We start from the raw sequence: 23,434 nt of genomic DNA, 5'->3' as shown, positions 1-23,434 counted from the left end.
ACACAATCATGTGTGATTCCTTTCGGGCATGCTCCCTTGCTCACGACACACCTTCGTGAACATTAATTCTGAAAATCTTCACATTTAGCATCATCACCACTCCCATTTGGCTGCCACCAGCCATCTTCCAGTTTCAACCGGGCTCCATCCCGCCCGAGCTACGTCATCACCGCGCGCAGCGCGGGAAAGCCGCGAGAAGGAGAGGAGACGCCTTTTCCTAACTCCCTCGTTGGCTTGATTGCTTGCTTTCTCTCTTGAGTCGCCGCAAGGCACAGTTGTCGTGGGTCCGGAGGGCTCCTAAGGTGACTGGATGAGAACAGAAGGATGGCGGCCAGGGCAGCTGGGAGGAAAGCGGAGGAGGTTGGGGGAGGGGCGAATTCGAGCCTAAGAGCCCAGGCGAACCGCGGGCAAGCACTTTGCGCAGGCGCAGCACGGCCCGCGTCGCGTACTGACGTACAAAGCGGCCGTTGGTGAGCTCCCGGAGGAGGTGTAGCTCTCACACGGAGCGTGGCCCGATGGCAAGATCGCTGGTGTGGGCGGGATCTGGGCGGTCAGTAGAGAGAACCAGCCCAATGGAAAAGCGGGCCTTGGGCAACCGCAGGCTTACAGGTCGTCGGGAATTGAGCGGTGCTTAGCCCTGGGCGGAGTTTGAGAAAAGAGCGGTGCTGCGCCTAGCGAGTGGGGCTGAAAAGATTGGTTGGCGTCGATGGAGGGGGCGGGGGCTGGAGGGCGGTGACTCGAAACTGGCTGAAGGGGCTCGGAAAAACGTCAGGGGTAGCGTTTGGGCAGGGGGTGGGGTTTGGTGGAAGGAAAGGGGCTGTCCCCTGAGGAGCGGTGCTTGTTGAAACGTTAGGGGCGGAATCTGGCCTAGTGGAAGGTGCCGGTCGGCGGATAAGGGGTGGAGTTAAGTGGATCGTTAAGGGTGGAGTCGGGTCGGGGCCGGGGCTGGGGCTGGCCGAGTGAAAGGGTGGGTGATTATCCCGGGAGATTGGGTGGAAAGGGCAATTCTGTTAAGATGTGGGGTCTGGGCGAGGCTGAGAGGAAGGGAAGGATCTGGGACTGGGACTTGGTAGAGCGGAAGGGGCGGTGACTTGTTGGGAAGATCACGCCCTAGAATGGACTGAGTCTGGGGGGTTAATTGCTCTTTGAAAGGGCAAAACTTTGAAAGCAGAAAGAATAGTGTTAAAGGGGTGGAGTCTAGTGAAATGGCGGGACCAGGTGGAATGGACACCCCAGTGGAGGGAGAGAACCTTGAGAGAGAGGGAGTTTTAGAAGGCTATGGGAGATAGGCTACCATAAGGGGCGAGGCCTGGGAAGAGGCTGGGATGTGGGGTCCTCAGGACACCCTAGCCCCTTCAGTCACCTCCACCACACCCCCCAGAACCGCGTCAGGGGTGAAATCTCCCCAACCATGACCTCCACCGGCCAGGATTCCACCACAACCAGGCATCGAAGGAGTAGACACACCCCCCAATCTCCCCCCCAGGACTCCAGCATCGTCTCGGTGAGGCCCCAGACTGTCCAGATGAGGAGGAAGGGGAGCAGTGGGCCGTGCAGTGGACTCTGACCTTTCTCTCTTCTTTGGCAGAAACCAGGTGTTAAGAAGGGTGCAGGACTCCGCTCCAGCCCCAAACTAGCGGAGGTAAAGAAGAAAGGCAGAATGAAGAAGCTTGGCCACGCAGCAGAGCAAGACCTAGTTGTGGGGCTGCAAGGGCTGGTGAGTGAGGCCTGGCCATAATTTAGCCTCCTATGACCATCACAACCCTGAGGTTCTTCATCCTGGATAGTATGGGATGTTACCTCCAACTCAGGCCCTAAATGGGTCAGTATCTACCATTTTTTTCCCTGCAGGATTTGAACCTTGAGGTAAAGACACTATCTGGTACTGGCTTGGTGTTTGATGAACAGCTAAATGACTTCCACTGCCTCTGGGATGACAGGTGAGGCTGACTCCTCCAGCTCTCCCAAACCACACAAATATGCACATTTACAGCCATTAGCAAGAACAAACCCTTTCTTGAACTAGCCTAGAGTGGGGAAGCAGATGACTTAAGGAGGTGGGACTCAGGCTTGAAAGGGTTCTTTTCATTTAGCCAGCAAACATTTATTGAGTGCCTACTGTGTGCCAGAAGTTGGTGATACAAATGTGTTGGACAAGACAGACAGGCTCCCTTTTCAAGGAGCTGATAGGTGATTAGGACAGAGGATTGTTAAACAGCCAACAGCAGTGTGAAGTGTTTAAAATAGGAAGACTTCAGACCAGGGGCTTCAAAAGTGTTTAATAGAGGACTCTAGACTAGCATCCAAGGTTCCCAGAAGGTGTGCTTGAAGAAGGGACATTTGTGCTGAAATGGAAGAGTTACATCGCCCATTTGCTCGCACAGGTTGTAGTCCATCAGCAAATTCTTTTAGCTCTGTGTTTGAAATGTATTCAGTATATGACCTCTCTTCATTGCCTTGCCTGCCACCACCATCATCACTCACCTAAACTTGTAGAGGCCCCCTCACTTGTTCCTTGTTTCTACTCTCACTCCTGCTGTCTGTTTTCCACATAGCCGCCTAAAACATATGTATGAGGTGATGTTCTCTTAAAAATATTTCAAAGACAGACCTCTGCCTTGAAGGTAAAGTTCAAATTCTTCCTTTTGGCCTCTTGGATTCCACGTGATCTGGCTCCATATCACTTTGGTGACCTCATCAGCCAATCTTCTTCTCATTCGTTTCACTTCACTTCACCCACACTGGTCCCCTTGCTGTTCTTCCAACATGCCAGGCACTCCCTCATCTTGGGTCTTTGCCCTGGCCAATCCCTCTTCCAGAGATTCATTTTCACCTTCTCTTCTCCCAGTTAACATTTGTATCTCAAGAAGATTCTCTGGGAGGAGGGTGTCAATGGGGAAAAAAGGACAAACATCTGTAACAAAAATAATTTAAAAAAAGAAGATTCTCTCAGAGAGGGCTATGCCTGGCCGCTCCCTTCCCCCATACACTTGATCTTTGAGGTGTTCATAGCCCATGTCATTGTTTGCTCATTATACTCAGTGTGTTTACCAGTTCAGTATCTATCTCCCCTCCCCCAGTAGAAGACTCAGAATGTCAAAAAACTTTAGGGACATGGTAGTAGACAAAACAAACAAACCCCTATCTTTCTGGATATTACAATTTTTTTGGGGGGGAACGGATAGTAAACAAACAAAAAATAAATGATACAGTGTGTTAGAAACAGAAGTGCTATGGAGAAACACTGACTTGGGAAGGAGAGTAGCCAAAAGAGTAGTGGAGGGAACTCTTCAGTTTTGAATAGGATGGTCAGGGAAGGCCTCGCTCATATTGGAGCAGGCATCTGAAGGAGATGAGGGAGTGAGCCATGAAGATATCTGGGAGCAGAGTGTCTAGGCAGGGGGAGAGCTAGCTGAAAAGTACTTGGCTTGATGACACGGCAGCCATGAGAAGGTTTTGAGCTTAGGTGGGACGTGATTTGATTTGGATTTTAACCAATGTCTGGCTACTGTGTGAAGAAAGGATTGTTGGGGGGGGGGGGTGAGGGCAGTGAGGAGGGCCAGTGAGGAGCTCACTGCAGTAGCCTAGGTGGGTATGTAGCAGCAGTGGAGGTGATGAGGAAAGAGGCAGACTCTGGATATATTATGAGAACGGAGCCAATAAGGCATCAGGGGTGACTTCGAAGCTTCTGGTATATGCAGCTATGCAAGGGTGGATGGAAAAGAGTTCAGGACCGGATGTGTAGCTCACCAATGTCCCTGTATATATCTGTGTGTGCATGTGACTATATCTCTGTCAACCCAGCTTCCCTGAAGGCCCTGAGCGGCTCCATGCCATCAAGGAGCAGCTAATCCAGGAGGGCCTCCTGGACCGCTGTGTGTCCTTTCAGGTGAGTTCCCCAGCTGGCACCTTGGGTAGTGGGCAGGAGCTGGCAGGACCTGGGTGTAGCCAGCACCTTAGCCCTTTATTCCTTGTATTTTCGCAGGCCCGGTTTGCTGAAAAGGAGGAGCTGATGTTGGTTCACAGGTGAAGTTTTGATAACCTTGTAGGGATGGGGAGGAGGTTACCCTGGGCCCACCAGGGCAGACTGGATGCTTTGGGAAGGAATATCATGGGCTCTGTGGCCTTGGGCAAGTTGCTGAGCCTCTGTGAATCTCAGTGTCATCTGTAACTGGGGTACTAGTAAACACAAGTTCCTCAGGAGGGTTTGATATATGTTGTGTGCTTAGAATGGTGTCTGACATATCATCAGCCTGACGAACTATTGTTCTTATTACAATCTGGTATATGAACAGCTTGTGGATGTGTGGACAGAGTGACCAGGGGGCTGTAGGCATCCAGAGTAAGGGACCTGGTATGGTGTTGCCCAAGGAAAGTAGCTTGGCAGAGGGGGTATCTGAGCTGAGCTTTAAGAGAAGGGAGGTACAGACAGTTGCAACATTCTGGCCAAAGGCCTAGCAGTAGGATTTGGTGTAGCTAGAGCAAAAGGCAAGAGATATTACTAGAAATGTGGCAGGCTAGGGAAGAAGCAGGGAATGTGACCTATATCTCAGCTGTTACTCCAGATTGATGGTTGAGGAGGTCTGACTTGTCCAGGGGTCTGATGCTGGGGAGGGGACAGGGCCCTGGCTCAGGGCCAAGGAGGGAGGTAGGGCCCTGAATCTCATCCCCTGTCTGTGTCCCCAGCCTAGAATACATAGATCTGATGGAGACGACCCAATACATGAATGAGGGAGAACTCCGCATCCTAGCAGACACCTACGACTCAGTTTATCTGCATCCGGTATGGATGAGAACTGTGAGGGCAGAGGATGGTAGCAATCCTGCAAATGCCAATCTCCACACCTACCCTACCCTGGGGAAAGCAACTGAGTGGATAGGGCTCCTCTCTCCCTCACTCTCTTTCTGGTTCCCCACTGTCTCTCCAGAACTCATACACCTGTGCCTGCCTGGCCTCAGGCTCTGTCCTCAGGCTTGTGGATGCGGTCCTGGGGGCCGAGATCCGGAATGGCATGGCCATCATCAGGTAGGACCAGCCAGCATTTGGCTTTGTACCTTTTAAAAATTTCTTCTCTCAAAGAATAAAAATAAAAATTTCTTCCCTCAAATGTAAACTGTATTGATAATGGCTAGTATATTGGTAATGGGTAGTATATTTACATACTTAAGATACAAAAGGAGGTACAAGAAAAGATCTCCCTCCCAACTCCCACCCCCAGACACCTGCTTCTTCTCCTGGAGGTAGTCACTGTAACCAGTAACTCATGTGTCCTCCAGAAATAGTCTGTGCCTATTCATGGAATAAATACCATATTTCGTTGATTCTAAGATGCATATTTTTCATATTGGTAACATCTTGAAATTCAGATGCATCTTATAAACAGTGACATTTCAGAATTCAGTTGGCAGCATTTTCTGCTTTGTTGTTGGCATGTAAAATCACAGTACATCTTATCATTGTTGGCATCCTAGAACTGATGAAATGCAGAAGATAGAGCCTTTCTCCTCCCTCCCCTATTTTAAGGGAGCACTCCAGCATTCAAGACGCTCCCTTCCATACCATGCATTTTCCACTTAGGTATCTCGGAAAGCTCTTCTCTGTAGAATGCCACTGTGCAAGTGTACAGTAAATTATCCAGCTCCCTCATGGTGGGTGTTTTGGTTCTCCCCAATCATTTACTGTTTCCAAAAAATGTTGCAGTAAATATTGTTGTCCATTTATAAACATGTTATTTTACCCTTTTTGTTATATAGACTTGGCTAAGTCCCCAGGAGCAAAATGACTGGGTGTGAGGGTGTATGCATTGATAATTTTCAGGAACGTCAAGTTTCTTTCAAAGAGAGAGCAGTAGACTGGGGTTGAGAGTCTGAGGGTCCCAGTTACTCAATTCCTGGCAGACTGTCAGGCATCAGCACGGCGGGATTTGGTGGTCCAGGATTAGAACAAGGGAGAGTCCGTCTCTGCAGAGGAGGAACCCCCAATCTGTGGCTTTCCCTATCCTGCCCAGGCCTCCTGGACACCACGCCCAGCACAGTCTTATGGATGGATATTGCATGTTCAACCATGTGGCCGTGGCTGCTCGCTATGCTCAACAGAAGCATGGCATTCAGAGGTTAGCAGCAAGCAGCAGGGCAAATGTGATGGGGGTGGCACAGGGTGGAGTAGCCTGTTCTGGGCACTTCCCCCAGATGCACTTGGATTCTCTTATACAGTGCTCCCCTCTCTTCTGTTCACAGGGTCCTTATTGTGGATTGGGATGTGCACCATGGTCAAGGAACACAGTTCACCTTTGACCAGGACCCCAGGTATGCCCCAAATGCCATCCCAGATGCTAGACTTCCAGCCACCCCCTACCCTTAGAGGCCCAGCCAGAAGAAGCCCAAGAGGGAAGGGAAGGCATTCACATTATGTTATTGGGCCTGCCCTGGGACCAGGTTCTGTGCTGCTCTCTTAATTTCACTCTGAAGCAGGGATGTTGAGTTCCCCATTTTATAGATGAGGGAACTGAGACTTACAGGTTACAAGATCACACACAGCAGAATGGGAAGAGATGAGATTTACGTCCACAAATATTTGGAGATCTTGTTCACCAGTTTACACTGGAGCTGGCGTGAACTTCAAATTACTACTTTATTTTTTCTAATTATGATTACTACCAATTATTTATTTAAAAAATTAGCCTGGCTGGTGTGGCTCACTGGATTGAGCATTGTCCCATGGACTCAGAAGTCCTAGTTGGATTTCGGGTCACGGCACATGCCCGGGTTGCGGGCTCAGTACCCACTAGGGGGCATGCAGGAAGCCGCCGATCGATGTAGCTCTCTTCCATCGATATTTCTATCTCTCTCTCCCTTCCTCTCTCTCTACAAAAACAATAAAAATAAATAAGCCCTGGCCTGTGCAGCTCAATTGGTTGGAGCATCAATCTGTTCACAGAAGGGTCGTGGGTTTGATTCCTGGTCAGGGCACATGGCCAGGTTGTTCAATCCCCAGCAGGGGGTATGCAGGAGGCAGCCAATCGATGTTGATGTTTCTCTTTCATCAATGTTTCTATCTTTCTCTCTCTCTAAAATCAATTTTAAAAAACCACCATATTTTTCAAAAACCTTTTTTTTTCTTTATTGATTTCAGAGACAGAGGAAAGGAGAGGGAAAGAGGGATAGAAACATTGATGAGAGAGAACATCGATTGGCCACCCTCTGCATACCCCCCACTGAGGATCGAGCCCACAACCTGGGCATGCGCCCTGACCAGGAATTGAACCGGTGACCTCTTGGTGCATGGGTCAACACTCAACCCCTGAGCCACACTAGCCAGGCAAAACCTACCATATTTAAAGATGCCTGGTTCTTTCAAAAGAGCAGAAAGCACTCAGTAATGCATTACAACTTTATCTTTTTATTTATTTATTTTTCTTTCTTGATTTTAGTGAGAGGAAGGGAGAGGGAGAGATACAAACATCAATGAGAGAGAACATCAATTGGCTGCCTCCCCCATGCTCCTCACTGAGGATTTGACCCACAACCTGGGCATGTGCCCTGACTGGGAATCAAACCGGCGACCTCTTGGTACATAGGTCAACGCTCAACCACTGAGCCACACCGGCCGAGCAGTGCATTATAACCCTAATAAAAAACCTGTTGATAGTTTAGGTTATATCCTTGCAAAATTTTTCCTATAGATGTGTGAATATTCATTATCATTAACACACTGCCTAATGGGATAATCCTCTACGTGGTCTGTGGCAACTTGCTTTTTGCATTTAACAGCATGTGGTAGGGACTGCTCCATGTTAGTACCTCTAAAAAGTACCTCATTTGTAAGGACTGTATAACATTCCATTGTATGGCTTTATCTCTTGTCATTTAATTCTGGCACATTTATGATGCTTCCCGTTTTTTGCTATTACAGACAATTGTACAGTGAATAGTCTGATAAATTTATAATTTTACACTTGAATAGTCTGATAAATTTATAATTTTACACTTCTCTGAGTATGTCTACTGGATGAATTTCCAATCGTGGATTACTGGGTCAGAGGGTTGGCATGCTTTAAAGTCTGGGATCTACTACCAGATCTTCTTCCAGAAAGGGCACCAGCTTACCCTTCCAGCAGAAAGCGATTGAGCTAGTCCTTCTCGGTAGGGGACACTACTAAGTAGTTGTTTATCCAGCCTTCTATTGAACAGACTCTGTAGAATCCACTTTTTCCTCCCATGGATCCTGAGCTCCCATGGCCCATTATCTAATTTAGGTTGGCTGTTCTCTAGACATTGCTTTATTATTTTCTATCATTCAGTGTTGCTGACAGATGTCTGATGTCAGTCTGATTTTCATTCCTTCCTGAGTAATCTTGTTTGTATAAATGAAAAAGAATTTATCCATGCCTCTCAATCTCTCTGCTCCCCATCTCTCTGTCTCTTAACAACAGCAAGGTTTTGGGGTGGAGACAAGTTAGACAGTCCTTAAAAGACTATTATGAAGACAAGTAAAACAGGAAAATTAAAGCTAAGTAGTAAAGAGAAAGAAGTAAATTTAGTGAATTGGATCTTTCACTGAGCTGGTTATTCAGGACTGATTTTGTGTGCAGTGACCTGGAACTGTGCTTGATTTCTCCAGAAGGGAAACCCCAGGGCATCCCCTCAGGCCCCCAGCGCCTCAAAGTACTTTCCAGGGATTTGTTGAAGTCTCTTATTGTCTGAATCCTTTCTCCTATTCTGTCCTTCTTGATGGATACTTGTTTAACATTCCTTTAATGTTTTTTGACTCGGATTGTAGGAGAGTGGGGAGGTAAACCTGTACTATCAGTCCATCATTCCTTCACTGGAAGTCAGTCGACCTGATTTTATTTAATTAATTAATTTATTGATTTGAAAGAGAGAGTGGGGGAGGGAAAAAGACATCAGTTTGTTGTTCCACTTATTTATGCATTCATTGGTTGATTCTTTTTATTGTTGTTAATCCTCACTGAGGATATTTTTCTGTTGATTTTTAGACAGAGTAGAAGGGAGGAAGGGGAAGGAGAGAGAGAGAGGTTGATCTGTTGTCTCCTGCATGGGCCGGGGATCGAACATGCAATCCAGTCATGTGCCTTTGACTGGGAATCAAACCTGCGACCCTGTGGTGCATGGGTTGATGCTCTAACCACTGAACCACACAAGCCAGGGCCATTGGTTCATTCTTGTATGTGCCCCAACTGGGGATTGAACCCACAACCTTGGCGTATCAGGATGATGCTCTAACCAACTGAGCTACCCTGCCAGGGTCAGTCAACCTTATTTTAAAATCTTCTGTTTGCTTTATAAGCTTAGTTTCCTGGGTATTAGTTCTGTTGATTCCAGTGGCTCTCTTGTGGGATTGGCTTTCTTCAAATATTTTCTTTAATTATTTCTTTTCCTTGATAATCTTGATGTTCTATGGTGTATTTCTTTCTCTTCCTTTAATGGCTAACTTAGTAAAATAAAAAGTTTAGAACTGGGCCCTGGCTGGTTTGGCTCAGTGGTTAGAACATTGGCCTGCGGTCTCGAGAGACCTGGGTTCGGTTCCTGCTAAGGGTGCGTACCTTGGTTGCAGTTTGTCCCCAGCCCTGGTTGGTCGTGCAGGTGGTAGCCACTCGATGTGTCCTTTTCACGTTGATGTTTCTCTCTCTCTCTGTTCCTCTCTCTCCCTCCCACTCTACCTGAACAAAAAATGGAAAAATGTCCTCGGGTGAGGATAACAACAACAACAAAAAAGTTTAGAACTGGTATTTATTAGCGTAAAAAAAAGAAAAACAATTATTTCCTACCTACTCAATACCAGAGCTTTCACGAGTTTCATTCCCTAATCCCAAAATATTTTCTTCAATTTCATAAATCTTTTTATATCGATTTTATTAAAATTTACAACTACATTATTAACATTTATTAAAATGGGACTGTCAAGTTTGCCTAGTTTAATTGCTTACCACCATTTCATGCATTTCCCTAAAAAAAGAGGGGAAAAAGCTGCCTTAAATCCTTCCTGGAGTAAGGCAGGGAGCGATGAACTGTTAGATGGATGGATGAGAGATTGTTTATTTGGATTGCCTCAGTCAGGATTAAGTCCTCCACAGCCTGCTCCCAGGCTTTCTGTTCTGTGTGTCAATCCCCCTCACTGCTCTGAGTGCTCTGTTTCTCACCTGTATGATAAAAGAAGTACTAGAGGTGGCCTGTGAGGCATCGGGAAGAAAGAATTGTCCCCTCACTGGCCTCATGGAGCCCTAGCAAGCACCCCTACTCCAGCTCCACACATAGAACCACCTCCTAACCCTAACTTCCGAGTCTCCCACTTTGTCTCCAGGAGAAACAGTTAGCTCCCCAGCCTGGTCTGATGCTCTTGGTCGCCTTAGCTGGTTCCGACTAACATAAAGCCCCATGTCCCCTGTGGACCTCCCAAAGTCACAGGATTTGAATCCTGCTGTTACTACCTAGGTCACAGGGGCAGATAGATGGTTGGGCATGATCTAGAGTTCCCACAGTGTCAGGAGCTCTTGGGGGCTGAGATAGCTCTCAGGGTCTCAGAGCTAAACCTGAGGGGGCAGAAAATGTTTGCCAAGGGAGGAATTCCTATAAGAGATTAAATGAATGCCCTGGCTGGTTTGGCTCAGTGGTTAGAGCGTTGGCCCATGGACCAGAGAGTCCCGGGTTCGGTCCCCGCACGTATCTCAGTTGCAGTTTGTCCCCAGCCTTGGTTGAGGCCGTGTGGGTGGCAACCACTCAATGTGTCTCTCACATCGATGTTTCTCTCTCTCCCTCCCTCCCACTCTATCTGAAGATAAATGCAAAAAATGTCCTCAGGTGAGGATAAAAAAAAGAGATTAAATGAATGAGGTAATGGGTAAATAAATGAAAGAGTGAATGTATGAATTAAAGATTTAATGGGAAGAATGAATGAGTGGTTGAGGCAACTATGGTAGCTGTGGTTGGGGGTATGTGGTGGATTGACTCCTCAATCCCCTTATCTCTTTTTTTTTCTCTACTCCTAGTGTGCTCTATTTTTCCATCCACCGCTATGAGCAGGGTCGGTTCTGGCCCCACCTGCAGGCCTCTAACTGGTCCACCATAGGTTTTGGCCAAGGCCAGGGATACACCATCAATGTGCCTTGGAACCAGGTCAGTGTCTGCCTACCCATTGCCCCCAGAGTGAAGCTCTCCCCTGCCCTTCAGTGGTTCGAGGCAGAGGGCAGAATGTCCTCATCTCACCATCATGTGCTTCTTTCTGCAGGTGGGGATGCGAGATGCCGACTACATTGCCGCTTTCCTGCAAGTCTTGCTGCCAGTCGCACTTGAGGTCCTGGGGGTCTGGGATGTATTGGGGCAGGATGACAGTGAGGGGTGGGCCATGAGGACAGGTGGCTTCATGTAGTTCTTTCCCTCTCTCAGTTTCAGCCCCAGCTGGTCCTGGTGGCTGCTGGATTTGATGCCCTCCAAGGGGACCCCAAGGTAAGGCAGGCTCTCTGGGTGGCAGGTAGGCAGAAGGGGGCTACATGGAGCCAGGCTGACCTTCTGTGTCCCCCCAGGGTGAGATGGCCGCCACTCCAGCAGGGTTTGCCCAGCTAACCCACCTACTCATGGGTCTGGCAGGAGGCAGGCTGATCCTGTCTCTGGAGGTGAGTGACTCACTTCATCTCTGAGCCTATGAATCCTAGAGGACATAAGAATAAAGCTTTCAAGTTCAGCAGGAGTTCCTGTCCCAGCATTTCCGCTTCATAACTGGACAGCCTCACCTAAGTCACTGAACTTCCTTGTATAATACTAATAATAATCATGTCATAGCACTGTTTAGTGAGCAAAATCAAGTCACCTAAATTCCTTGTTACTTGACATGTAGTCATCACCCTAGTGGTAGGTAATATTACTGCTATTCTTCCCTGGTAACATCTGGTTCTTTCCTAACCCCCCTCACCCTATTCCCCCAGGGTGGCTATAACCTGCGCTCCCTGGCTGAGGGTGTCAGTGCCTCAATCCACACCCTTCTGGGTGACCCTTGCCCCATGCTGGAGTCCCCTGGTGCCCCCTGCCTGAGGTGAGCCCAGGTGGTGGAAGGGGAAAGTGGGACCCTCACTGACCACCTTGGGGCCATTTGGTCACACTTTCCCCTTCCCTGCCCTCCAGTGCCCAGTCATCACTGTCCTGCACTCTGGAAGCCCTGGAGCCCTTCTGGGAGATCCTTGTGCGATCAGGTAGGAGGCAGGAAGTGGGTTTAATGGCGGGTCAGGGATAGAATGAACCATGGGGGGAGACTGTCTTCTAGAACCCACTCTGACTTTCCTGGGCTGCCTTGGTGGGAAAGGGTCAGGCCCTCTCTCTGTCTCACTGGGCCCTGGTTTCGGTCCTCCCACTCCTTTTTACGTTTGGGTAAACTGAGGTCCTGAGTATTACAGTGATCCAGGGTTGAGGAGTAGGGTGAATGTGATCTCCCCTTGCAGGTGACACCCTGGAGGGGGACAGCGTGGAGGGGGACAATGAGGAGGAGGAAGAGGAAGGACCATGGCCACCCCCTGCTCCCCCAATCCTGATGTGGCCAGTGTTGCAGGCTCGCACAGGGCTGGTCTATGACCAACGGATGATGGATCACTACAACTTGTGGGACAAGTATGCTGTTGGAGAGCTGGGCTAAGTGGGCAGGGGTCTTTCTCTCTCTTCAAGCACTAAGCCCTGCCTCTATGTCCCCCATCTCCCAGTCACCACCCAGAGGTACCCCAACGTGTCTCACGGATCATGTGCCGTCTGGAGGAGCTGGGCCTTTCTGGGCGCTGTCTCACCCTGCCCACACGTCCTGCCACAGACACTGAGCTGCTCACCTGCCACAGGTCAGACCCTTGTTCCTGGGGGTAGGATGGGGCCTCAGTGCACACGTACCACCTGGGGACTGGAGCCTGGGTACACAGGGCTGCTGGCGGGGTGGGTCACAAGAGGGGCCATGGAGAGGATGGAACCACCTGGCTATCCCCAGTGCCCTCTCTGTGCATCCAGTGCTGAGTACATAGGTCGTTTACGGGCCACAGAGAAAATGAAAACCCGGGAGCTGTACCGCGAAAGCACCAGCTTTGACTCCATCTACATCTGTCCCAGCACCTTCGCCTGTGCACAGCTGGCCACTGGTGCCACATGCTGCCTTGTGGAGGCCGTGCTGGCGGGAGAGGTACGGCTGCTTTGGGGTGAGGCTCTGGCTCAGCGAGGGGGTTCTGGGGGATGAAGAGAGGCTACTCTGAGAAAGCTGGGCAGGGCCTGAGGTAATGGTGTTCAGGAAGAGACCCCCTGCTCACCAGAGGCCTTGCTCACTGGGAAGTGTAGCCATGGAGATGGGGCTGCGGGGCTGGGCACCCCTGGCAGCTGGTGGAAGGGTGGGAGGGGGAAGAGGAGAAGCAAGGGCACAAGGATAAGGAAAATAGTGAGGGCAGTGGTTTGATCTTGGCTCCCTGCTCCTCCCCCCAGGTTTTGAATGGTGTTGCCATGGTGCGTCCTCCAGGACACCACGCAGAGCAGGATGCTGCTTGCGGTTTCTGCTTTTTCAACTCTGTGGCTGTGGCTGCTCGCCATGCCCAGGCCATCAGTGGGCATGCACTGCGGTGAGGGCTCCCTGGGCCCCCCCACAGCTCAGTGCTTACTCAGCAGGCCCCATGGTGCAGCTCCCAGGACTTATCCAGAAACACCCAAGGGTCCATTTGCCTAGTACTTCCCAGAAAAGGACTAAGGATCTAGCCTCTCAGTGCTTACTCGGAGAAGACCCCAAGATTGTGGTACCCAGGTGCTATGAAACAGGATCCAGGGTCCCCTCCCAGCATTTCTGGTCCCTGATGACTCTCCCAACAGAACCCAGGGTCCATTATCCACACAGTGCCTGGGGTCTGGCCCTGAGTGCCTTGGCTGTCATCTTTACTTTGATAGGACCCTCAAGCTTGCTACCCAACACTGTCCCTAGGGACCCATAGTCCGGCCACCCACAATATTTGCCCCTGCAGACAGGCCCCAGGGGTCTAGTCTCTGCCTTCTCCCAGGGGCCAGTGTCCTGGGTAACTGAGAAGCTATCCGTCCCCAGGATCCTGATTGTGGACTGGGATGTCCATCATGGCAATGGAACTCAGCACATATTTGAGGAGGACCCCAGGTGAGGGGCTAAGGCGGGGGGTAGAGTGTGGCCAGGGAGGTGGATGGCCAGGCTTCAAGGGTGCCAGGCTGCTAACCAGTCATCACTCCCCTCCCCACCCTGTCTCTCTCTGGCAGCGTGCTCTACATTTCCCTGCACCGCTATGATCATGGCACCTTTTTTCCCATGGGGGATGAGGGCGCCAGCAACCAGGTGGGCCGGGCTGCGGGCACAGGTTTCACTGTCAACGTGGCCTGGAATGGGCCCCGCATGGGTGACTCTGAGTACCTCACTGCTTGGCATCGTCTGGTTCTTCCCATTGCCTATGAGGTAAGCTTCAGGGTGTATGTGACACAACTGTGTGGGTAGCAGTGAGTGCACATGTGTCTGACTTCTGGGTGATTGATGCTGTAAGACAGACAGCAACAGGGAGTAGGGAGTGACTCTGTGATGGTCTTTGCATATGTGACTGCCTTCTCTGTGCAACTGTGAGGGACTTCTGGGAATGCAGGGGTGGTCTTTGTGTTCCTGTCTGTATGTGACGGTAGCCCCGTGTGACTGCCATCTCTGTGGAACTGCATGTGCAAGGTGGGGAAGGGTTTGAGTATGTATGTGAGACTGCGCAGGTGGCTATTTCTACTACCATTTCTCTGTGTGATGGGTACTGTTTCTGTGACAGCTGGTGTGTGACTTTTTGCATGTGTGACAGTCATCTTTCTGTCTCTTTGCTATGGCTGTTTGTGTGTCTCTCTGACTGGAAATGATGGCCTGTATATATTTGACTGATTCTGCATGAGTGACTGTAGGTAACCATCTTCTCCACGTGTAAACTGTGTGACTAACTCAGAAGGCAGATAAAAGCATCATCTCTGACCTCTGTGCCAATGTGCATGTTCAGTGGTGTACACGTGTCTGGTGATGCACAGTGGCTGTGACTACCTTCTGTGTTTGTGTAACTGTGAAATTGTGTGTGTGGCTGAGTGTAAGTGACCACCTGTGGCACAACAGTGTGACTGTTGTGACTATGTAGTGTGGCACATGTATGATTGTGTCTGTGCAGGGGTGACTGGATTACTGTCTCCTCTGGGAGAAACTGTGTGTGTACGTCACTAGTACAATGTGTTGTTTGGCCTATATGAGACTATCTAATTGTGTGTGGGTATGTGTGGCTGTATCTGACCATCTTCTTTGTGTGGTACTTGAATTGTCATTGTCTGAGACGGAAATATGTGTGCACCTCTCTTTGGCACTGTATGTATAAACCTTGTGTCTTGTGCACATGTGTCACATGTTTGACCCAGGGAGGGGAGTGTGTACCTCTTGATCTCACCCTTGGGCATGTGTGTGAGGATATCTCTGTCTCTCTCTGTCTCATGTCACTATCTCTTGATGGCTGAGTCTCCATGTCTCAGATCTCTACCTCATGTCCCCATCTGTCCATTTCTAGTGTTTCATGTCTAAATCTGTGTCTGATGTGTCTGTGACTGTCCATCCTTTTCCATGTCTCTCTGTCTCGTGTCCCCACATCTTCCCCTTCCTGGTTTCAGGACTCTGGTCTTGTGTCTCCCAGCCTCTAAGTCCCATGTCTCCATCTCTCTGACTTGCGTCTTCATGTCTTCATTTGTTCTTGTCACAGTGTTTCTGGGTCTACCTCACTACTATGTACCCAAGCCCCCACCCTCATGCCCATGCATTTCTTCTCTCCCTGCCTTAGTTTAATCCAGAACTGGTGCTGGTCTCAGCTGGCTTTGACGCAGCATGGGGGGACCCACTAGGGGGCTGCCAGCTGTCACCTGAGGGCTATGCCCACCTCACCCACCTGCTGATGGGCCTTGCCAGTGGCCGCATTATCCTAATCCTAGAGGTAACTATCTTGGTCCCTCTTTCCCCGATGGGGGTGGCTTGGAAGACTTGGAGTCCTGCCCTTTCTGCTAGTTGGCTGCACCACTGGGGGTGATTTCCTAAAATCTCCTTTGAGTGTCCCCACCTAGGATTGTTGGCACATACTGGGCCTTAATAATAGCACCAGCATTAACAGCTTCCATTGAGTACTCACTATGTGCAAGACACTCTTCTGACACTTTATATGTATTATTAATTCATTGACAAAGCAGCCTTCTGAGGTGGGGTTCACTGACCTCATCGTTTTCCTCTCTCAAGGTCAGGGAAACTGAAGCACAGAGAGATACAGTGACTAGCCAGAGGTCTAGTCATTTAATAATGGCAGAGCCAGGGCTTGAATCCAAACAGCCTGACTCCGTAGTCTGCTTTTTACCGCTACTTGAACTGCCTCTGTCAAGTTCCTTAGACAAAGTAAATTCACTGACCTTTTGTAAATGACTCAATGTCCCCGTCCCCTGGGCCCCAGTTTCCTCAGATGAGGCTGGATAATCATGGAAGATCGCCTGGCATGTGGTAAGCACTGTCGAAGTGCTGTAGCTTCTGATTATTGTGCACTGTTCATACACTAGTTTCATCCTCTCAGAAATATTATGTGCTTGTTTTCACTACTTTATAGATGAGAACAGTAAGTCACAGAGAGATTAACTGGCTAGTAGAGTCTCACAGTGCGCCCAGACTGCTTATGGCATGGCGGAGTGGTGGTAAAGAGCATGGACTCTTTCATCAGCACAGGTTCCGAGCCCAGCACTTCCTCTTCCCAGCTGTTAGGACCTCAGATAAATCGTCTAACCACTGAGCCTCAGTTTCTTTATCTGTAAAAAGAGTAGAGGCTGGATTTCATATGGAGTATGCGAAAAGGGGCTTCCCATACCAGGTCAGAATAGGGGTTCATGGGGAGAGAAAGACCAGCTGTTCCTGTACTAGGTTTGGGGCAGGGGTTTCTGTGTGGGTGCAGCCAGAGGTTCCTGTACTGTGAAGACAGGTTCCTACACAGATTGAGCATGTGTGGTTTGAGGATTGAGTTAATATGCATAAAGTCCTACCCAGCCGGTGTGGCTCAGTGGTTGAGCATTGACACATGCACCAAGAGGTCACCAGTTTGATTCCTGGTCAGGGCACATGCCCAGGTTGTAGGCCTGATCCCCAGTAAGGGGCATGCAGGAGGTGGCCAGTCAGTGTTCTCTCTCATTGATGTTTCTATCTCTCTCTTCCTCTCCCTTCCTCTCTCTCTAAAATCAATCAATAAAACATTTAAAAATTTTAAAAATATGCTTGAAGACTTTAGAACAGGGCCTAGCATATAGCAAGCACTTAATGAACAGCAGCTATTATTAATGTTACTATCAGTATTGTTATTGTGGTTATTTTTTAAAATATTTTAATTGATTTTAGAGAGGAAGGGGGAGAGAGCGGGAGAGGGAGAGGGAGAGAGAGAGAGAGAGAGAGAGAGAGAGAGAGAGAGAGAGAGAGAAACAGCCCTCGCCGGTTTGGCTCAGTGGTTAGAGTGTTGGCTTGCAGACCAGAGAGTCTCGGGTTCAGTTCCCGCTAAGGGCACGTACCTCGGTTGCGGTTTGTCCCCGGCCCCGGTTGGGGTCGGGTGGGTGGCACCCACTGTATGTGTCTCTCGCTTCAGTGTTTCTCTCTTTCTTCCCACCTCTCCCCCTTCACTCTATCTGAAGATAAATGCAAAAGTGTCCTCAGGTGAGGATAAAAAAAGAAAGAAAGAAAGAAAGAAACATCGATTAGCTGCCTCCTACCCTCCCACTATTGGAGATTGAGCCTGCAACCGGGGCATGTGCCCGGACCAGGAATTGAACCAGTGACCTCTCAGTGCATGGGACAACGCTCAGCTAACTGACACCAGTCAGGACTGTTGTGCTTATTATCTTGCACTTTACATGGCAGTTTATCCCCCCTCAACAACTACCTCACACAATGGGTGCTGCCCACCTGACAAGATATGGGTTGTATTCATTTGTCCCCTGTTGCCGTCCTCCAGACTTGCAGGACTCTGAGGAGGGATTGGGAAGCAGGACATCTTGTCTCCCAAATTTCCTGAGGACACTCCATCACACCTTTTACTTTCCTCTTCCTTCAAAAGGGTGGCTATAACCTGACATCCATCTCGGAGTCCATGGCTGCCTGTACCCGCAGCCTCCTTGGGGACCCACCACCTCTGCTGACCCTGTCACGGCCCCCACTGTTAGGGGCACTGGCCTCAATCACTGAGACCATCCAAGTCCATCGCAGATACTGGCGCAGCTTGCGGACAATGAGTGAGTGGGCCTGGGAAATTGGGGACAAGGGAGGGCTTAGGGGTGGGCAGGAATTAGAGGCAGGAGAAGAGACAGTACCCATACTCAAGGATCTCTCTTGCATGGTTCCAGAGGTCGAAGACAAGGAGGGGCCCTTCAGTTCTAAGTTGATCACCAAGGAGGCACCCCAACCAGCCAATCCTGGGTCAGCTGAAAGGCTGACCACACTAGAAGGGAACATTCTGGATGCAGGCATGGAGAAGGCCACATCAGCATCATCTGTGCAAGAGTCCATTCCAGCCCAGATTAAGTCAGAGACAGTTGTAGAACTCACTCAGGACCAGTCATCAGAGGCAGTCACGGGGGAAGCTACGCTGGACCATACCACCTCAGAGGGAGCCACACTAGACCAGACTGCCTTGGAGGCAGCCACAGGGAGAGCCACACTGGACCACACCACCTCAGAGGAGGCTGTGGGAGGAGCCGAGCTGATCCAAACCTCTCAAGCCTCATGCACTGACAGCCAGACTCCAACCTCACCTGTGCAAGGAGCCACACCCAAGATATCCCTCAGTACACTGATTGGGAATCTCAGGACCTTGGAACTAGACAACAAGGCTCAGGTAAGACCCACCACCACACCCAGGTAGGGGAAAGAGGGGCATGAATTGGGACTCTGAAAGACACCTCTTGCCTCTGTGTATTGAGAAGGCCCTAGAGTCTGAGATCCCAGAAGAGGAGAGGCTACTAGGAGAGGCCGCTGGAGGTCAGGACATGGATGATTCAGTGCCAGTGCAGGCCTTTGGGGACATTGACCAGGTGAGCTCAGGGAGTGGCTGGAACGGTGGCTTCCTTCTTTTACCCATTTGTGCCTCCAGGTAGGAGCATGTGATGCAGGAACATATAATGGGGAAATAAGTCCCTAGCTTACTCAGTTTTACCTACCCAGGCCATGTTTTATGCTGTGACACCACTGCTCTGGTGTCCTCATTTGGTGGAAGTATGTCCCATTCCTGAAACTGGCCTGGATGTGACCCAACCTTGCCAGGACTGTGGAGCACTCCAGGAGAACTGGGCATGTCTTTCTTGCTATGAGGTATGCAACAGAGGAAGGGGATGGGGCCCAGGCTGGCCCAGGAACAAACCTGGGCTGATTCCTACCCAACATCCAATCTCTAACCTCAGGTCTACTGCAGTCGTTACGTCAATGCCCATATGATCCGGCACCATGAAAGCTCGGGACACCCGCTGGTCCTCAGCTACGTTGACCTGTCTACCTGGTGTTACCGATGTCAGGCCTATGTTCACCACCAGGTGGGCCCTAGGCAGGACCCTCTAATGTGTGCACACTCACTCCCCCCACACACATACCTTCTGTGATTGGATAAGGGGAAAAAGGAGGCCCTTCTGCATGTGAGATAGTCCAGGAAATAGGGTGGTTGAGGGCTGGAGTGGGGGCAGCCTCCCGGCTGAGGTAGAGGGGGTCCTCACTCTCTCTTGCCTTCTCCTCAGGCTCTCCTAGACGTGAAGAACGCTGCTCACCAGAACAAGTTTGGGGAAGACATGCCCCACTCACACTAACTCCCAGAACGTGTTCCTCTTCTCCACCTTCGGAGGCCCAAGATAGACCAGCCTTAGTTCATTCCACCCTGTACCTTGGATGAGGGGCAGTTTCACTCCATCCTTCCTGAAAACTCTACAACTCCCCAAGGATGCTGACTTAAGTTTAAATACCTGTAAGAGGACTATGATGATTCATTGTAGCTCTCCCCCTGCCCACTGCCTGCTCTATGGACTCCATCTACTCTGCCCCAGAAAAGAAAGAGGGACAGCTCAGTGGCCCCAAGAGGGTGCTGCTATCAAGAAGATGATACTTTGGAGGGAGGGGGGATCAACCGGCAGGTATGGTGGGTTACTTATGTAATAAAGTACAAACTGTTACAAAACCTGAAGAGAGCCTTTTAACCTTGCTTGGGTGGAGAATCCTACACTCCTGGCCAATGGCTAATGAGTATAGAAGAAATGAGGGCATAGGTCTTCGTCAGGTCAACTCCCTGCCCAGCCAGCACCCAAAAAGCTAACAAAAAAGAGCAAGCGGCTTGACCAACTCCACTATAGATTAAATGGTGGAATCCGTGAGAAAATCAGTGCCTTAGAAATAAGAGCCTTGGCCCTGGCCCGTTTGGCTCAGCAGTTGGAGTGGCTGCCTGCGGACCAGAGAGTCCCAGGTTCGGTTCCTGCTAGAGGCATGTACCAAAAAAAATAAATGAGAGGCTTACAGCCAGTCCCAGCTACATCCTGGGCTGAGGAGGCAAGAAAACTAGCAGAAAGTGTTCTCACCAGGCCCCAGTATCTCCATCTGTCTTTTTGTCTTGATTCGGGGGAGGGGAGTATTCACATTTAACATACTTAAATTGAATAGTCATGAGTAGCTTTCAGGGGGAAGGATTGCCTACTATGGACCCAGGGTGGGGAACTGGAGGATAATTTGTTTTTGTTTTGTTTTGTTTTTCTTTATTGATTTTAGAGAGGAAGGGAGAGGGAGAGATAGAAATATCAATGAGAGAAAACATGGATTGGCTGCCTCCTGCACGCCCCCCACTGGGGATTTGACCCACAACCTGGGCATGTGCCCTGACCGAGAATCAAACTGGCAACCTCTTGGTGCATGGGTCGACACTCAACCACTGAGCTACACTGGCCAGGCAATAATTTGGGGGTTTTATTTCTCCTACATGAGAATTAATTTGGCAACTCATGTCCAGAGCTGAGGTTTCTGACTTTTCTTCAAGGCCACATTATGGCCCCAAGAAGACCAGGAGAGCCCTATTCAGTCAAGAAGAAAGAGAATTGGTGAGGGGAAGGGAGCTGTGGCCAGCTCAGTTCATCCTTTAAGGAACATTCTGGATGCCCCACCCAATAACTCCTGCTTACATCTCATTGGTCAGAATTGTGTCACATGACTGTGGTAGCTGCAAGGGAGTCTGGGAAATCTTTTAACTTTGATACATGTCTACCTAATACCAGGTTCTTTCTTCCCTGACAGGATAACCACTCTTCTGCCACTCTTTACCTCCAAGAACAGACACAACCCTCTTCCCAAGCTACCAAAAAGCCGCCTTGAGGCAGTAGAGATTCTATGTCCTCCCAAAACATTTCCCAAAGTCTATATTTCCCAAAGTCTAGCCATTCAAGTAAAAAAATCCAACACCCCCACACACTAAAAACCCAAAAACCGAAGCCCTGACTGGGGGCAAAGTAAGGGTAAGATGCAGCAGGACGCAGAGGGCACGCAGGGTGGTCTGGCTGCCGGCAGCACACCCCAAATTTCCTTGGTGCACACCAGCAGGCAAGGGCAAGACCCTAGCTCACCCCCTGACAGGGATGGGTGGTGAGGGGAGGGGATATGTTCTTGGAGGGGCCTGAGGGCGGGCCATGCGCATGCGTAGCCCCCGCCCCCACCCCCGCTCCAGGGCTAGAGTTGCACCTCTTCCACTATTGGTCCTGTCAGAGCTGCAGCGAGTTCGGGTCCCGGCGCAACCTCCTCTCCAGGACTGAGGTGAGCTGCTGGACGGGCCCTCAGCCCAGCCCCAACCTGGGAGGCTCTCCACCTAGGGCTGTAGGAGTTTGACGGAGGTGGGGTTTAAGGGTACCCTTCCTCTTCTGCCGCTTCTCTTCTGGCGGGGGCCAGCCACCACATCCCAGCTCCTTCAGCCGGCCGCTGGCTTTGTGGAGGCCGAGCTGGGCCAGGGACCGTGCAGGGCGGGAAGTGGGACTGCGGACTCGCGGACCCAGCCTGAGGGTGAAAGGTCCCTTCCCCTACCCTACGCCGTCCCCCCTAAAGAAAAACTGGCCGAGATGGTCCAGAGTGAGCACAGGGTCAGGGTTTTAGGGTAAAACTTGGGGGTCACTCCTCCTGCCTCAAGCCTTCTAACCGCACCTGACTTAGTCACTGGGAAGTGCGGTGAGGTCCCGGGCTAGCCCTGAACAGGGTTGTAAGGGCCCACGTTAAGGTGGTCTCCCCACCCCCCACTCTCCCTGAATCTGTGCCACCCCCAACCCACCCCCCACAGGTAGTTAGGCGAACACAAAAGACACACAAAGGATGTGGTCCAGGAAGCATGGATGGGGGTGGGGTGGGGTGGGGTGGGGGAGGGGGGTCTCAGGGTCCTAAGAACCCCATAATGACACTCCAATAGCACTTGGCACAGAAAGTCGTTCTCTATTACTTGCGAAGGGTGAGACCTCTCTTGTGTTGATCTCTGATGAACTGTGGGACCTCAGGCCAGTCACCGTACCCTCACTTCTCTGAACCTCCCTTGCTGTTCCTCACTGATAGAGTGGCCACGGTGATGTTAGCCAACACCTCTCCAGGGTATCAGGAGGCCTGAGTGTGGACATGGCAGGCGGGTCACTTGGCATGAGCTAGGTTCTCAGTAAATAATATCTAGTGCTTTTAGGATGATAGTCACAGTCACTGCGACTTGCCAAGAGGGAAGAGCCCATCTCACATGTCCTCACCCTCAAATAATGGGAACCTCAGATTTACATCTCCCCAGGCCCAAAACTGAGGAGTCATCTTTGACCCCCTCCCTGCTTCTTAATCTCAGCAAATCCTGCCAGTTAATTCCACCTTCAGAATATACCAGAATCCGACTTTTCCTTTCCACATCCACCACCATCGTGCCAGAACTACTGCGGTGGCCACCTCACTGCCTCCACCCTCGCCCCCTCCTCTCAGTTTGTCCTCAAAGAGAGATCTTCTACCTCTTTCTGTCTCCCCAACATTGGGGACCCCCAGAACTCTGTCCTGTTTAACTCTTTCCTCATGGCCCTCTTTCTTGGTGAGCACATCCAGTAACTATTTTCAGGGATCTCTCTGGGCTGAGGACCGCACAGCTAGACCTTGCTCCCCCATTCTGACCTCCACCTCCGAGACAACAAACCCCCATGGACACCTGAAACCCCCCATCTACCCCTAAACTGCCATTGCTCCCTAGTTGCCAGGGAGACAGGCAGCAGCCATTAAGATGCATTTCCTGAGGCCACACACTGAACGAAGATCTCGATGTGTATTGAATGAGTTAACGGTGATTTGCTATTAATAGATAACACTCATTGAGCACCTGCTGTGTGCCCATCCTCTTCTAATTGCTTGGTAATTTAC

General features: G+C 50.2%; 1 protein-coding gene across 5 annotated transcripts; it reads left to right on the top strand.

Annotated features, from left to right (window-relative positions):
• Positions 1–231: 231 nt before the first annotated feature.
• HDAC6 (histone deacetylase 6) lies at positions 232–20,207 on the top strand. Of its 5 annotated transcripts, none has more exons than XM_036270905.1 (29): positions 768–877; positions 1,382–1,504; positions 1,589–1,717; positions 1,852–1,940; positions 3,805–3,889; positions 3,986–4,026; positions 4,687–4,783; positions 4,929–5,026; positions 6,009–6,113; positions 6,238–6,306; positions 11,007–11,133; positions 11,246–11,311; positions 11,404–11,463; positions 11,541–11,630; positions 11,940–12,046; positions 12,136–12,203; positions 12,450–12,615; positions 12,705–12,833; positions 12,997–13,165; positions 13,459–13,592; positions 14,063–14,131; positions 14,248–14,440; positions 15,825–15,974; positions 18,114–18,288; positions 18,400–18,890; positions 18,979–19,086; positions 19,217–19,363; positions 19,453–19,581; positions 19,780–20,207. In XM_036270905.1, the coding sequence occupies exons 2-29, from the start codon at positions 1,412–1,414 to the stop codon at positions 19,846–19,848; spliced, it is 3,453 nt and encodes a 1,150-aa protein (XP_036126798.1). In that variant the 5' UTR covers positions 768–877; positions 1,382–1,411; the 3' UTR covers positions 19,849–20,207. The 5 variants fall into 5 exon arrangements, with proteins under 5 accessions (XP_036126801.1, XP_036126798.1, XP_036126800.1 ...); XM_036270906.1 differs by lacking the exon at positions 768–877 and adding an exon at positions 929–967; XM_036270908.1 differs by lacking the exons at positions 768–877; positions 1,382–1,504 and adding an exon at positions 232–302.
• Positions 20,208–23,434: the final 3,227 nt, after the last annotated feature.

The sequence above is a fragment of the Molossus molossus genome, unplaced genomic scaffold, assembly GCF_014108415.1.
Source record: "Molossus molossus isolate mMolMol1 unplaced genomic scaffold, mMolMol1.p scaffold_m16_p_2, whole genome shotgun sequence".
Classification (NCBI taxonomy): Eukaryota; Metazoa; Chordata; class Mammalia; order Chiroptera; family Molossidae; genus Molossus; species Molossus molossus.
This window is presented reverse-complemented; position numbering and strand designations above follow the sequence as displayed.